The sequence below is a fragment of the Lissotriton helveticus genome, chromosome 1_1 (genome assembly GCF_964261635.1).
Source record: "Lissotriton helveticus chromosome 1_1, aLisHel1.1, whole genome shotgun sequence".
Taxonomy (NCBI): Eukaryota; Metazoa; Chordata; class Amphibia; order Caudata; family Salamandridae; genus Lissotriton; species Lissotriton helveticus.
The window spans coordinates 1,081,378,212-1,081,394,567 of NC_136057.1; the positions used below are offsets into that span (position 1 = coordinate 1,081,378,212).

At 43.3% G+C, this 16,356-nt stretch overlaps 1 protein-coding gene across 5 annotated transcripts in view; it reads right to left on the reverse strand.

The window, feature by feature from the left end:
- CFAP54 (cilia and flagella associated protein 54) overlaps positions 1-16,356 on the reverse strand; it is a 2,603,731-nt gene that overhangs the window by 814,617 nt on the left and 1,772,758 nt on the right. For all 5 annotated transcript variants that reach the window (XR_013608312.1, XR_013608313.1, XM_078677994.1 and 2 more), the window contains exon 49: positions 6,368-6,421. Coding sequence is in view for 3 of the 5 variants with exons in the window: in XM_078677994.1 (XP_078534120.1) it covers positions 6,368-6,421 (54 nt within the window). In the remaining 2 variants the exon portion in view is untranslated. The remainder of the gene's footprint in view (positions 1-6,367; positions 6,422-16,356) is intronic.

Consider the following 16,356-nt stretch of genomic DNA (forward strand, 5'->3'; position numbering starts at 1 on the left):
TTCAGAAAGAACCACAGCACTGAAACAGCACTCATTGTGGCCACCAATGACCTTCAAATCATCTTGGGCTGAAGAGAAACAGTGGCCCTCATCCTGCTCGACCCCTCTGCCGCCTTCGGAACTGTCTCCCATAACACCCTCATCAGAAGACTCCACGAGATTGGCATACAAAGATATGTTCTCAAATGAATCTGTTCCTTCCTCACAGGAAGAACCCAAAGGGTCAGACAGGTACCCTTCACATCACAGATCAATAAATTAATATACAGAGTCCCTCAGGGATCGTACCTCAGCCCCACCCTTGTCAACATCTACATGGCACTGCTTGCCAACATCATCTGATCACAAGACATCACCGTCATCTCCTAAGCTGATGACACCCAACTCATACTCTCCCTGAAAAACAAAACAACCACTGCCAGAACCAACTTCACCAACTGCATGACCATGGTAGCAGACTGGATACGAACCAACTCCCTGCATCTCAAATCTGACCAGACGGAAGCACTGGTTTTCGGCAACAAGACCTGTCCATGGGACTCCACCTGGTGGCCGTTGGAGCCAGGACCAACACCCACGCCCACAGGCCAGGCAAGAAATCTAGAGATCATCCTAGATGACAAGCTCAACATGACAGGCCAAGTCAATGCAATGTGCACCTCCTTCTTCCATATCCTATGCATGCTGTGAAAAATCTTCACATTTTTGCCTTTGAACACTAGATGGACCATTCATCCCCAGCAGGCTGGACTACGGCAACATTCGGTACACCGGAATTTCTAAACAACTCCTACATAGACTTCAGTTTATCAAGAACACCGCTACAAGGCTCATACTAGACCTCCTATGCCGCACCCATGTCGCACTGCACCTCAAGAAGCTTCAGTGGCTCCCCATGCACAAGCGCAGAAATTTAAACTTCTTGAGAACATATACAATGCCCTATAGAACACAGGACCAGAATACCTGAACAGTCAAATACACTTTCACCGGCCCACCAGACACCTATGCTCTGCCACACTTTCACTCGCACACATTCCCCGCATGCACAACGGCGAAACTGGAGGTCACTCATTCTCCTACATCGCATCCAAGACATGGACAACATCCATCAACACATCAGAGCCTCCTCCTCACCTTTTCAGTTCCACAAAAAGCAGATGACTTGGCTCTTTGTATAAGCACCCTGGGACCACAAACCTACACACCTGCCCAAGCACCTGGATTCCCTCTTGTGCTATACAAATCAATATAACTTAACATAAAGTGGTACTACATGTGCACAGGGCCTGTAAATTAACTGCAATTAGTAGGCCGGTAGCACTTATTGTGCCACCCACTTAGTTAGCCTTTTAAACATGTTTCAGGCCTAACCTTGCAGCCTGTGTGCAGTTTTAAACTGACACTTCGACCTGGAAAAATATCTAAACCTTCTTTTTTAATACATATAAGGCAAACCTAGGGTAGGCCCTAAACGGCCCATAGGGCAGGGCGCCATATATTTAAAAAGTTGGACATGTACTGTTCACTTGTACATGTCCTGGTAGTGAAACACTATTAAATACATTTTGTCTACTTTTGCAAGGCTTGCCTCTCCCATAGGATAACATTGCGTTAACTCAGTGGTTCCCAAACTTTTTTGACCCATGGCTCCCTTGACCTAATTTGCAGTTGGCCGTGGCTCCCCACCATTTTTTTACCGGTGGGCGGGAGGGGGGCATGTAAGCACGACATCTGGAGTACTTCCTGTCGGCTTCCTAAAGTAATTGGGATGCAATGAAGGTATTATAATCATATTTGTAACAAAATTAAAAGATAACAGTTGTTTAATAAGAGCTCGTTAAGTGAGAAACGATACTACAAGATGAACAGCTATATGTTTCCATGCACCTTTTTTAAACCACACAACAATTGTTAAATTAAACTTTTGTTAAATAAAATATCTCTTTGCAGTACTTTCACATCAGTGTGCCAAGCAAGCTGGATCTTTTGATCTAATGTTGAGGATTCACTGTCGCCACAAACACAAATCATGGTGGCAGTATGATACAATTCACAGTACAGTTTGCTGAAAGAAAGTAATCAATAAAATGTTCATAGGAACTTAAGTCACTTCAGAAAATCTTGACCATGCTCTTTAAAATGGCCTATCTATCTATTAAAAAAATCAATATAGCATTCTGCTTCACTTCTACATTCCTCTTTCTTTGACTGTTCCATCCTAATGTGTGCACGAGTTTCCCCAGTCCAAAAAAGCTGGAAAATTGAAAATACTATATATGTAGCATGCTGCTGCCAACATTTATAAAATGCAGTCCAACGATGTAATGAGCTCCGTGGAGCCCGCCTTTTTACAGTAAAATTATTAATCAAATACAATGCTGATCTTCGCCCCAACCTCCGTTTTACACCCGTACCACCAGCATTATTTTTACTGTAAATTTCACAGTACAAATAATGCTGGCGATACGGGTGTAAAACGGAGGTTGGGGCGAAGATCAGCATGGTTTTGAATAATAATTTTACTGTAAAAGGGAGAAGACTGAACTCACAACTGGAAAACCTGTTTCAAAAAGTGAATAAATAGGATTTTAAAGATCCATAGTAAATATTTTGGATAATACTAATTATACATTCAAGAACAATCGCAAGCTCTGTGATACCATGTCAAGTGAAAACTGGCCAACTCCCCAATGCTCACAGACTATCCTCACCCTTCATGTCTAACCTCATGATTGAGGAGGAGGAGATGTGGCCTAATAACTAAATCTCCCAACTGGCAACATCCTGTGAATCTGAGCTGGGCAAATCACTTAACACCCCCCCCCCCTCATGCCTAAAAAAGCAGCCTGTAGTCTGGCACTCTTATAAAATGTCTGGTTGTCATGTGAAGCATGAGTAAAAGGGCGGGCTATACGGAGCTCATTACATCGTTGGACTAAATGTTGGCAACAGCATGCCATGCCATATATATAGTATTTTAATTTTCGAGCTTGTGTGCATGAGTTTCCCCAGACCAAAAGCCATGATTCCTAATGCTGCTAAGCAGCACTATACTACAGGGAAATCATGTCGTAAGTGCAAAATCACATCCTTGAGAAAAAAGAGAGAGGTCTTTAATAACTGCAGGGATACTGTTAATCACCAGGGCGCACTGGCATGGAGCATTTTCAGTCAAATCCCTCTCAAAAGATCATGACCTAAAGAGGTATGCATTGGGTTTGGAACGTGGGCTGTTGCTATATCACGCATAACTGTTGATTTCACTTTGAAATGGTGTGATGCTGTGTCATTCCGCGAAACTTTTCAATGAAGTTGGTTATAGGAAGTCAAGATGGGCAAAAATCTTTTCTCATCAAAGCGGCAGTCTGATCTCGGCCGATTGTGAGAGAGCTTTGCGAATAGATAAAGACTTGAATATGTAAAAACAGCACATCACTTAACAGCCAAGATTCCATAAAATGCCGTCCAAAGATGCAATGAGCTCCGTGGAGCCCGCATTTTTACAATACAATTATTATTAGAATACCATGCTGATCTTCACCCCAACCTCCGTTTTACACTCGTATCGCAGCATTATTTTTACTGTGAAATTTATAGTAAAAATAATGCTGGTGGTACGGATGTAAAACAGAGGTTGGGGCGAAGATCAGCATGGTATTTGATTAATAATTTTACTATAAAAAGGCGGGCTCCACGGAGCGTGTTAAAGCAGCCAAAGGCAAACAGCAGACACAAAATGGCAATTTCAACACCAACGTACTTTGAAGGAGGGGGATAATCGAAGTTTCTTGAACAACTGCCCGTGCAGCCCTCAGTGGCAATGCAAATCCCATCACTAAATGTGCCCATATGTCCAGCGAGTGCTTTAACACTCACACCGTGGAGCCCGCCTTTTTACTGTAAAATTATTAATCAAACGCCATGGTGATCTTCCGCACAACCTCCGTTTTACACCCGTATCACCAGCATTATTTTTACAGTAAAAATAATGCTGGTGATACGAGTGTGAAACGGAGGTTGTGCCGCAGATCGGCATGGCATTTGTTTAGTAATTTTACTGTATAAAGGCGGGCTCCACGGAGCGACTTAAAGTTAAAGGCAAGCAGTCAAATTCAAACACAAAAGAAAACGGAAACGGATCACACATGGGGGGCCATGGCAATTTCAAAACCACAACGGCCCTAGTACTGTAACAGTAACTTACCTTAGATGTGACGGAGCGGCTCCCACGAGGCACGACGGACAGCAACAATGCACCTGAAATGGTCAGAGCGGCGTGCAAAATGAAATGGTCAGAGCTGCGTGTAAAATGGAGACTAGGACTATGCCTGTGAAAGCATGTACGTCCAACGCGTATAGTATACGCCGTATACGTACGCCAAACCATGTTCACTGAATATGCAGGGGGCACGTAATTTACAGCTGACTCACAAAACTTCACTTTCCCACAACGTGCGCGCGGCGCCCCTGGTACCTCATGGCGGCGCACCGGGGTGCCGCGGCGCACAGTTTGGGAACCACGGCGTTAACTTATTACATTTAATAAGTGATAGTTTTCAATTGGGAGCAGGAAGGAAAGTCGAGTTTGGTGTCCTAAGAATCGCAATTTAATAACCTCTTTCACTCCCTCAACCAGTAACCCAATTTCCAACAATGGCTCAAACCTGACTGGCCATCTTCTTCTTTTATGCCCTATTGGGAAGAAGAGGACCACCTTTTATGCTTCCTGTGCTTCTGGTGTTACCACCTTAGGACCTGCCCTTCAAAGGGAATCTCATCTAGATTTGAATTTGACAGCCACCAAAAGTGCTTCAGGATGAACCATTGTTCTAATTATATATCAGGATGTATTGAAGCACAAAGCTCACAAGAAACAGCACTATGAAACCACTCAAGTTGCCCAAACGGTTTGGAAATTGGTGACCAACAGTTGACATTGTCTTCTAGGACAGAGCATATACTATGAAGGTTTTTTAGGAGTGAATTTCCAACTTTATTTTTAAAAAAAAGACATAAAAACTATGTTGGAAAAAACTCACAGCTCTGCATTTTTAATAGTTGGGGCACATAAAATATTGGAAGTATGCCTGCGGAGCTCATAACATATTTATAACATTTATGATATCAACAACTGTGGCACCTTGTGGATTCATGATGAAGGTTCCTCCTTCAAGCACCTTATGAGAAATACTGCAAATAATATGTTTCTGTATCCTCTAGTAATGCATGAAATGTTCTCCTAATGAAGCTGTGGAAAGCTCTATCCATAGTGTTTGCCATAGAGTCATTTCACATAAACTGTTCAACCAGATGCAAATTCGGAAATATATTTGGCTTTCCTTGAACATTATCCACCACAAAGCCTGCTACTGGATGACTTGTCAGTTAAAAGTTTTCCCTCACTTTAGAACGTAATTTCCTCAGCACCATTCATTCTGGAATCCTCGCAGACATCTTACGTATATCTGCAATAGGTGTGCTGAAAGCTTTTATTGAACCCATGTGTCAAATATAATACTTTATTGTGGATATTCACCTCCATGGTAACTGGTGGTTTCAATACCAAGGTAGTAGAAGCCATCTTGAAAATAGATACATATGAGGTATAGATAGCATGTGGTTAATGCAACAGCATTCACCAGATTGAAAAGCATGGTAGACTGCTATTTTATCACCAAGTCGTGCTTCAACTCTGAAAGATCTGCATTCAAATCAACTATGTCATACTGTTCGGCTGGATTTAAAGGGTTATCATCAGTCCTGAACCACCACGTCTGGATCAGACTTCAGCCTGGACACTAAACACGCTGTGGCATTCAACGGAACCACTTGAGGAAGTCATAGAAATGCCATTTCTCAAGAGCAAGACTCGTCTGATTCTAGTTTATTACTGGGAATTACATTCAGGATCCTTTAAACAGAGTTGTTTATGTTTTTATCAACTAGACAGCACATTCGGCTAGACTAGTTATAAAACAAACACAATGCAGTGTGAATAGGATCCAATGAAAAAGCACAGGGTATCTACAATGCAGTACACTCTTATGTTGCTCACTACAAAGTAAAAACCTCTGTAAAGTTTCCATTCACAACCACTTCCAACAACATCTTTTGTCCCACTCACATCTCTGTCATTCTTTTGCTGCCCAACTCTGTGTCAAACCAACAATCATTCCACTCTCCAGCATAACCCCAGCCTTTGTGATGTTGTATGCCCACACCCACCCCACTCCCCAGTCCCAATCGATCTACACTAGCTACTGTTAAACCCACATAATGTACGATGATTCATTGCTTTCTATCCAGGTTTGCGCTACATAAGTCACATATGTACATATTTAACCACCTTTCTATGATTTCTTACCAACTTGTTGTCATCTGCTAGCAGTGATTTCGATGAATCAAATTTCTTATTGTCCTACAAAAAAAAGAAATTAAATGACAAGGTGGTTCAAGCAATACATTAAAATTAAACACTGGGGTCTAAGTATGTGGAAGACCAGTGTTAGCAGTAGGAGCAGAGAAGATGGAGAGTTAGGAAGATGGAGAGTTAGGAGGAAGTGGAGTAAGATAATCAGAATGATGAGGAGCAGAAAAAGAAAGAGGGGGCAAGATGGATGAGGAGAAGGATGGAGGCACGTGGAGGATAAGATGACAATGATGAAGAAGAGAAAAATATGCTTAAAAAAGAATAAGCAATGTTTATTAGCGGAATCATACTTTATATTTTACATTAAAAAGGTGATGTCAAAAGAGGAATGTGACTCCTTGTAGATAGCCACCATCAACACTATTAGGTCAAAAGAGGTTAGGAAACATTGATTAACATTTCTACAGGCAGTTGAATTAGAATAGATGACAACAAAGAGATAATTCATACAAAAACGACAAGCAAACACCCAGATAGCAGTGAATGTTTCTGATCGGACCAGAGCAACAGTTGGCTGAGGAGAATGCCAAGAGAGAGGGCAACCAGGAGACAGTAATTGAGCACAGCAGTTGAATACTAAAATGTCACAGGAGAGGAAAAAAATACATCAACCTGGTGACAAAACCAGAGGAACCAGGGAATGCAGGCCCCAATAAAGATTGGGACTTTGATTACCTCAAGCAATGAATGGAAACTTTATCTAGTGCTCAAAGTCCAACCACAAGACTAATTTGCAAGATCACTACCAAACATAACTGAATACAGATGAGATGAAGCAAGCCCATCTCTAAACCAGGAAAGCCTTTGCTTGAATGAAACATAAAATGGTGCCAGAAGAAATAACAATGGCATAGAATTAACAAGATCAATTTTATAAGGACAATGTATACCTCCCAAAAAAGGAAAATCATGCAAAGCAGTAGAGCATGGAAAACAGGAGGAACGTTGGTGAAACAGTGACAGTCTCTGAGAGGAATAATGCCCATCACCTACTGCATTCCTGATCAGTAGCTTGATAAGTGGTAAACAGAAACCATCAGATACACTCTTGCCCAACACAATCACTTGGCATCAGTGCCCAAGAGATGATTTAAATCTCAGAAGGGGCTTCACAGATGTGTTCATCAGGGCCAAAACAATGGGAACTGCATAGTAAACTATGGGAGCTAAACTCACATTTACTCAATTGGATGGCGAATGGACATCTAGGTAAATAAGTCAGAAGCTCATCGATGTCTAACAAGTGTGGCAATACCTGTTATAAGGCACAGAACATAAATGAGAAAGTACAAACACAAAAATAAAATTGTCCATTTAACTTAGCCGCTTCTGAAAATGATCTTTGTTTAGCCATTTTTACCTAATTTGTTTGCTTTTAGAGAAGAAATTATCAAGCCCCTAAATAGTTCTATTTGTAAATAACAAATTATAAATTCCTAACCAGTGAAGAACACAGTGTTTTTTAGCAGGATTAAAAACTGACTTAGAGAAGCAACACAATTGTGTTCATGCATCTAGCACTTTTTGTGTACATATTGCTCTCAGTGGCAACATTCAGTGGCTACAGCTAGCAACCAACAAAAGCACATTTAATGCTGATGACACACAAGGCCATGTACCCAACCATCCACTCCCCGGACATCCTTCAGGCCTTCTTCTGGGAGAAGACTCTTTATAAAGGGTGAGGCTGTGTCTAGAATGTTTTCTTTTAAATTAGAAACAGTTTGGGTGTGTTAATGCTATCTTTCCTGCCCTTTGCATTTCAAAGAGAATACTTTTCAGAGCCTGTAATTAATGGAAGGAACCAGTTTTTCTGTGCTTCTCCAACCTACAATGTTACAAATTTGTGAGGCCAAAATTTCTTATATTGCAAAATTATCCCATATGAAACATTATCTTTTCTCTCGAACCAAAGGAGCTCCATAATGGGAAAGACATGTTGGCTTGAAAAGTAGTTAACTCCTTGCCATCTACTTCTCTGCCTAAATTTGCTACTGAACATTGCGGGGACAGTGATCCCTCCACATTCACATTCACATTCACATCCACATCCACATCCACATTCCATTATGAGCCGTTCCAATCGAATTCCAGGCTCATTAATGCTCTTCCAGAACATGAGTACTAAATGCAAATAGCACTATGGCATTATAAAGGGAGTGGGAGGAAATGAATTAGTGAGGCCCTTAATGAACCTCATAAATATGTAAGACTTGAACAACGAAAGCTGGTCTGGCAAACAAAGGAAGACAGATAAAGCTGACAAGTAACCCTTAACAGACGCCACAGCAAAACCTTGCTGGGCTAAGGAAAGTGAAGAGCTAAGCACATCAGATAAATGGCCCTTCAAGGGATCAATTGACCTCTCTCCACGCCACTTAACAAATCCGGCCCCTCTACAGGTATAAATCCACCACATCCGGCGGGCGAGAGGAAGAACTCAGGCTGCCCATTCAATCGTCAGGCATGAAGATGCAGGTTCTGGAGGTGGGAGTGTAGAACCGGGAAACAGCCTTTACATCGAATGCACTACAACACATTCCGTTACAACGACCGCATTGTTACATCACAAACCATTACATCGCAAGTGGTCTCAACGACTTGCTCTAGGGGGCTCGCTGATGTTGAATTTATAATCCAAAACCTTCCCTACTGTTGCACAAACTGAAGTAGGAATAGTAAATTATACTATTCCTAAGTCCAGAGCGCCCACAACAGCAAGTCGTTGTAACGACTTGCGATGTAATGGTTCAGGTTGTAACAACACAGTCGTTTTAACGACCGCGTTGAAATGGAATGCATTGTAGCGCATTTGTTGTAAAGACATATATTCATATAACCTGCCCTTGCAACTGCAAAAGGAGGTCTGCCCTGAGATGTAGACGGAACGTAGGGTGGGATGAGAGATGAAGATGGTCTGTGCACCACCCCCTTTTTGGCCAATCCGGGGCAATCAATATTATTAATAAATAATAGTAATAAATGTAACAATTCTTCATAGTGTGCAAACACGAGAAATGACGAAAGGGTTCAAAAAGTGTTATTTAAAAAAATATATATATTATTCATACAATTCCCACATCGGTGACGCAAAGTACTCTCGCCTTGTGGAGTAGTTCATGTTCCCTGATTCTCTGACAAAGACAGAAGTGGTACTGGAGGTTGGGTAAAAATAGGCAAGTGTGAGGGGTGGGCGCACCTGTCACACTTCAGTGTTAAAGAAGGTTTTACTCAACTTCTTCCCCAGCGTTGATGATTATCTGTAGCGGATCATGTAATTACATTGTTGGATACCGGAGCTTTCAGTTTATTTTAATTGACGAAGAGACACAGGGTCAAGGGAGATAAATAGTTCAGAACTCAAGATTCCTTGTTTACAGCTGAGCGACTAGGCCACATCCCAACAACCTGGAAACCATCTTAGTCACCTTTCACCCTAGGGATGGTCATTTACAAACTCCCTCAAACACCCGAGTGAAGAAAAAAGGCCTGGTAATCAAGACACGGCCATTATTTTTCACACACACTTCTGGTATAAACTGGAAACCTCAGAAGTAAAGTGAGATTTGTCGTGGTAGGTAATACTGCATACCTGAGGTGAATTATCACTGTCTTCTACATCATATTTCTGTTATAGGAGACCAGAGAAGAATTTTAAAGTAGTCTTAAAACTCTCAGGACATAATTGCAGTATTGCAGAAATGATTTCTGGCAAAGTAAATACGAGTACAGCCTCTTCTAAACATGTTCTACCTCTGGGCCTTGGGCCACTACCAAGTCCCACCAGAACACTAGCGCCTGTTTCGAATCAGTCACTTAACATCTCATCTCAGCCTCTAGACCACATGTCAATTTACCTTCTAGATTACATCTCAAGTTGGCCAACAGACCACATCTAATTTCAGTCCCTTGACCCCATCTCAAGCTAACCACTAAAACAAAACCAGTCTTGGCAAATCTTCCCCAGAACCTGAGGAATAAATGGTATGAAAGCTCCAATCCAGCTGGAACACGTCCCCCAATGCTCCCCGCATTGGATACTAGAGAATGGAGAACAACGGGCAGTACGCGTTCTCATGAGTGGCAAATAGGTCCACCTGAGGAGACAACCTGAAGATGCAGGGAATCACCTCCGGATGAAGCCTCCACTCGTGGTCGGCTGAGTACTGCCGACTGAGACTGTCCGCATGCACGTTCAGCACCCTGGCCAGGTGATTTGCAATTACGCAAATCTGGTGATCCTGAACCCAGGACCAGAGTCGCAGTGCCTCTCTTCAGAGACAATACGACCCCACCCGTCCCTGCTTGTTGATATACCACATCACGGTAGTGTTGTCCATCAGGACTTGAACTGACTGACCACAAAGGGATGGAAGGAAGGCCTTGAGAACAAGACGTATTGACCGCAATTCCAGAAGGTTGATGTGGAGCAACCTTTCCTCTGGGGACCAAAGACCCTTGACCGCTAGATCCCCCAGATGTGCTCCCCACCCTAGAGTGGAAGCATTCGTGATCTCTATGGCCACCGGTGGAGAAGGTTGAAAAGGCTTCCCTTGAGACAGGTTTTCGGACACTCCACCAAGACAGCTCCACTGCAGTCTCTCTGGAGAATCTGCCCATCTCCCCAAGATCTCCATTGTGCTGATACCACTGCCTGCGGAGGCACCACTGGTGTACCCTCATGTGCCAGCGTGCATGGGTGACCAACAGTAAGTGAACAGACCAAGCAGGCGTAAGACCTTCAGGACTGGAAGAACCACTCCATCGTGAAACAAAGAAATCAATTTTTGAATGTTGCTAATCCTCTGCTGAGGCGGGCAAGCTCGGCACACAGTAATGTCCAGTCATGTTGCGCTGAGAAAGCACCAGGTGAGATTTGGGTACATTTATAGAGAAACCCAAGTTGAACAACAACGGCGTTGTTACTTGCAGTTGAGCAGCCAGTCGTCCAGATAGGGTAAAACAGGAACCCTCGACCTTCTGAGATGAGCTGCTACCACAGCCATCACCTTCGTGAAGACCAGTGGTGCGGACGTAAGTCAGAACGGAAGGACCGCAAACTGATAGTGTTGAGATCCCACCATAAAACAGAAATACTTCTGATGCAACTTCATTGTGGGAAGATGAAAATACGCCTCCTGCAAATTGATAGACACCATCCAGTCTTCCTGCTGCAGCGCCAGAAGAACCTGAACCAGGGTCAACATCTCAAACCTTTCCTGTTTGAGATAAAAGTCAAAGATCCTGAGTTCTATAACTGTCCTTTTTGGGGATCAGCAAATACCGGGAGTAGCAACCCTGACCCTGTTCCTGCTCTGGAACCACCTCTATTGCACCTTTCTGTAGTAAGGCAAGAACCTCCTGCTGCAAAAGCAGCAGATGGTCCTCCGGACACCAGCCCTGGCAAGGAGGGTAAGGAGACAGAAACTCTTGAAAAAGGTAGGGCGTGCACATTTTCTACAAGATTCAAAACCCAAAGATGTGACTTAACCGATTTCCAATTTTGTAGAAAATGGGACACCTGGCCTCCTACAAGACCAACATGCTCCATAATGGGTGATCTAAAGCTGCTTTCCTGTGGTATCGGTGGTGGTGACAGAGGAGGAGGAGTACTGTTGCTGGGAGGCCCCTTGCAGACAACCTCTACCCTTTCCTCTGTACGACTTTTACAGGGAGTTCTGCTGCTGCTGTGGTTGCTGACAGCCTCAGAAGGAAGCTGCCTTCCCAAAACCTCGAAACCTCCTGAATCCATAACCCCTAGGATGGGACTGCAGGCCCAAGGATCTCGCAGTAGCCCTACTGTCCTTGAAGCATTGCAAATCAGAATCCACTTTTGTACCAAAAAGTCTGGGTCCATCAAAAGACAGATCAAGCAGAGTAGCCTGCACATCAGGAGATAACCCCAAAGACCTGAGCCAGGCATGTCTCCTTGTAGCGAGAGAGGAGCCCATCACTCTGGCGACCGAGTCCTCTGTATCCAGCCCTGACTGAATCAACAGACGGGCTGCAGCCTGCGTATCTGCTAACACTTCCACGAAGTGACCACTGCCATCCTTAGGCAGTTTAGGAGCTACCTCTTTAGCTGAGTCCATCAAGGCATGGATATACCTTGCCAACAGGCACGCGGCATTAGCCGATTTTTAGGCCATGCTTGCCGAGGAGAAAACCTTCTCTACAGAATGCTCCAGATTTTTGGAGTCCCAATTCCCCGAGTGGTGGGGAAAGACCCAGCTGGCTGCTTTGTTGAACAAGAAGCCTGAACTACCAAGCTCTCCGGCGAAGGGTGGGCAGTAAAGAAAGCCAGATCCCCCGGACCAGGCTTGTATTGTCTCGCCATTGTCCTTGATACAGCAGGGGCAGATAAGGGCTTCTGCCACACTTTCAAAATAGTCTCTGTCAAAGCCTTGTTGAAAGGCAGAAAAGGCTCAAAAACAGGAGAAGGAGAATGTAACACTTCAGTCAGGATATTTGACTTCACCTCAGAAGTGGGCAATTGAAGATCTAGCAGGTCAGCAGCCTTCCTGATGATGGAATGTTATGGAGCAACATCCTGTGAAAGCTAGGCTTTCGGGGAAGAAAGCTCCCATTCAGGGGAAGTGCCCAAGCCACTGGCCTCCTGTAGGCCTTCAAAGTCATCCACAGAGTCGAGGATTTCCCCTTCTTCAGCCTGATCCTGCTGGTACCCATCCTCCTCCAGCAGCCTCTGGGCCTCCCTCCTGGAACGTAACTTTGGTATCAGCGGTGCCAGGTGCGGCGCCGGAGATATCAGTGCTGGAGTTGAAGGAGGACCTTCAGAAGCAGGTAGTGGCCCCGCACGAAGTCGAGACGGCGCCATCCCAACACCTGACGCCGCCAGAGACTGTGGTATTGGCGTAAAAAATCTCAGTGCTGGGAACTGCCATGACGGAGTGGTCAGCATAAAGGGTACAAAAGGTGCCTGGGCACATCACTGGGGGATGCCCAATTGTATGCAAGTGGCCCCACGGGGCCAGACGGCGCACCTGTAGGGAAAGTTGCCTTGGCAAACATGCCAAACATCGCATTCAGGACATGCAAAGTTTCCGCTCCGGGACTCGGAAAGGGTGGCTAAGGATCCGGAACTGCTGGGTGTGGATCTGACGAGGCCATGTGGTGGGCTGCGACTGTGGCGCAGAGGACACCAGGGCCAGTACAGAAGAAGTCGCAGGAGAAGACTCCTTGGGCGCCAGCGAATCCCTCGGCGTCGGAGAGTGGGCCAGAGTCACCACGGAGACGGAGAAGGCAACAACGAGATATCATCTTGTGCATGATGCCGTTGAGCAGGAGAAGGCAACCTGGAAGCTTCGTAGATCAATGCCGATACCCATTTTGGCACTTCTTCTTATGCTTTCTCAACTTCGTGGTGTGAGAGGTCGACGACTTCGACATTGACCTCTTGCGGCTCCTCTTCTCCATTCTCACCTGGGCCATGAAAAGCTTTGCCTCACACTCCTTCAATGCCTTCGGATTCATCTTCTGAAAGGGCGAACATCCTCTGATGTTGTGATCCGACGACAGGCATCAGAGACAATCGTTGTGGGGGTCCGTGATGGACATATTACCCCACATTCTCTGCAAGGCTTGAATCCGGACTTCTTCAGTGTAGCCATCTCACTGCTACACCAAGGGAGAAATTAGAAAAAAGTAATAAGAAGAAATATGGAGAGTCCCAGAAAAAAAGTTACATGTCGACGGCGCGGATAAAAGGGAACTGACGTCAGCACGCAGATGAGATCTTCTTTTGGCTCCGATGATGTAATACGGAGTCACGAGTGAAGTTGTGACGTCCTCATTGACGTGGGACAGCTAGAAAAAAGTTTCTGTGGAATGCTGTTGCAAGGGTTGTTCAAAAGGTGAGGAATCCACAGGCAGATGTATCCATCAGAAATTATATTTCTACTTGTTCCCATTCAAAGGTTAACACTTATTAAATGTAATAAGGTAATCCAATCCCATGGGATTGGTAGTGAAAAACTAATTTGGGATTTTTTTATTACCAGGACATGTAAAACTTATTAACACATGCAGTACCTTTTAAATGTGCTGTACCCTGCCCTATGAATCCTTAGGCTGCAAAGGATCACACCACTGACATGATGCAGAGTCCTGAAATTTGTCCAGACACCACATACACTTGGGACGTGAGTCTGTAATAGACATGGACTTCCTGCAAGAATATAGGGCTTACACCCTAAAGACTTTGTTTTCTTATTTTTATGTATTATTATTTTCACAGCAAAAATGCATACACCATAAAGAAATCCATTACAGTTCATAGACATAAAAGAATACAGCAAGATAAATAAATAAATTAGCACAGATCATCATAATAAATAACAATAACAATACTTAAGCAAAAAAAAGGGGAGAGAAAAAATACAGAAGAATACATGCTTTCAATCGTTTTCTGGACAAATCATCCATATCAACAAATATCAATCCTCATAATAATTACGGAATGCACCCCATATTTTCAAGCCCAGTTGTCTCCTCCTAGAGCCCTTAACTAAGAAAAGCCCCCATTCCAATTTATATAAACTATACATTTTAGCTCGCCATAGTTGAAAGGCAGGTGGATTTTCCTGTAACCACTCAGTTGCTATACACAGGCTACCGTCATAGAAAAAAAAAAAATAGCGATGTTGATATAATACATCCAGCGACCTATTTGTAGGCATTTTCCCCAATGGCATCATGGCAGGTGAAATAACTAAAGGCGTTTTAATAACCAATGACAACAATTGTTCAATATCTGCAATAAAACTTTGGAGTTTAACACAACCCAAAAAAATATGTAAGCTATCCGCGTCATCTTCCCTACAACGAAAACATTTGCCCTTATAACCACCCCCCCATTTTGCCATTCGTGCCGGAGTATAATATAAATCAAATAAGGTCTTAAAAAATTGGACTTTTAGATTTGCAGACATTAATGATTCTCTCGCCAACATAAGCACATCCTCTACTTCAATTTCAGATTCCCCTAGGGCAGTAACCCACTTCAACCTGACTTTATCAAGGTCATCTGGTCTGCCCAAAAGCAATATTTTATATAAAACTCCGATTTTAACCTGTCTTCTAACCCCTTCTACCACCGTGTTTGTTTGCATAACCACATTAAGGCGAGCTAAAAAATCACGAATTTGAAGACATTTGAAAAAATAGGTTCTAGGAAAAGCAAACTGAGCCATTACTTCATCAAATGACTTAAAGCTCCCATTATTCATGTACAAATCCCCCAAAGATCTAACCCCTTTCCTCTGCCACTTTAGTGACATATTATCTGAAAATATAGCTGGTAAAAGCCTGTAGGCTTTGAAGGGAGTGTAGTAAGAAATGTTCCCCATTGCAGTTGTTTTGAAGATCCATTTCCAAACTTTAAATGCGCTGACCAATACTTTAAAACGGGTGCGTTTATAATAGCTACCATCCAGCTCACTAAATAAACATTGCTTCGCAATTGGGCCTAATAGCATTTCAAAAATAGTAGGAGCAATAGCCATATTAGCAGCCATCTCCCCCGTGATCATTACCCTCATTTTTAACAAAAAACAGGTGACATAAAAAAAAAATAATAATCAGGCACCGACATGCCCCCTCAATCCAGAGGCAGAGTCATAAATTTTATTGCCCGTCTAGGTCTCCCTAGGCTCCAGATGAATTTACCACACATTGATTGTAAATGCTGTAACCTTTTTTTTAGATATTTCTAAAGGTATTGACCGAAATAAGTAAAGCGCCTTTGGTAATACATTCATTTTAACAATATTACACCGGCCAATAATACTAAAATATAATAGTTCCCACCTATCTAATGAAGTCTTGATTTTGAAAATCAACGCGTTACAATTAACATCCACCAGTTCAGTCATATTTGCTCTAATCTGGATCCCTAAATACGTAAC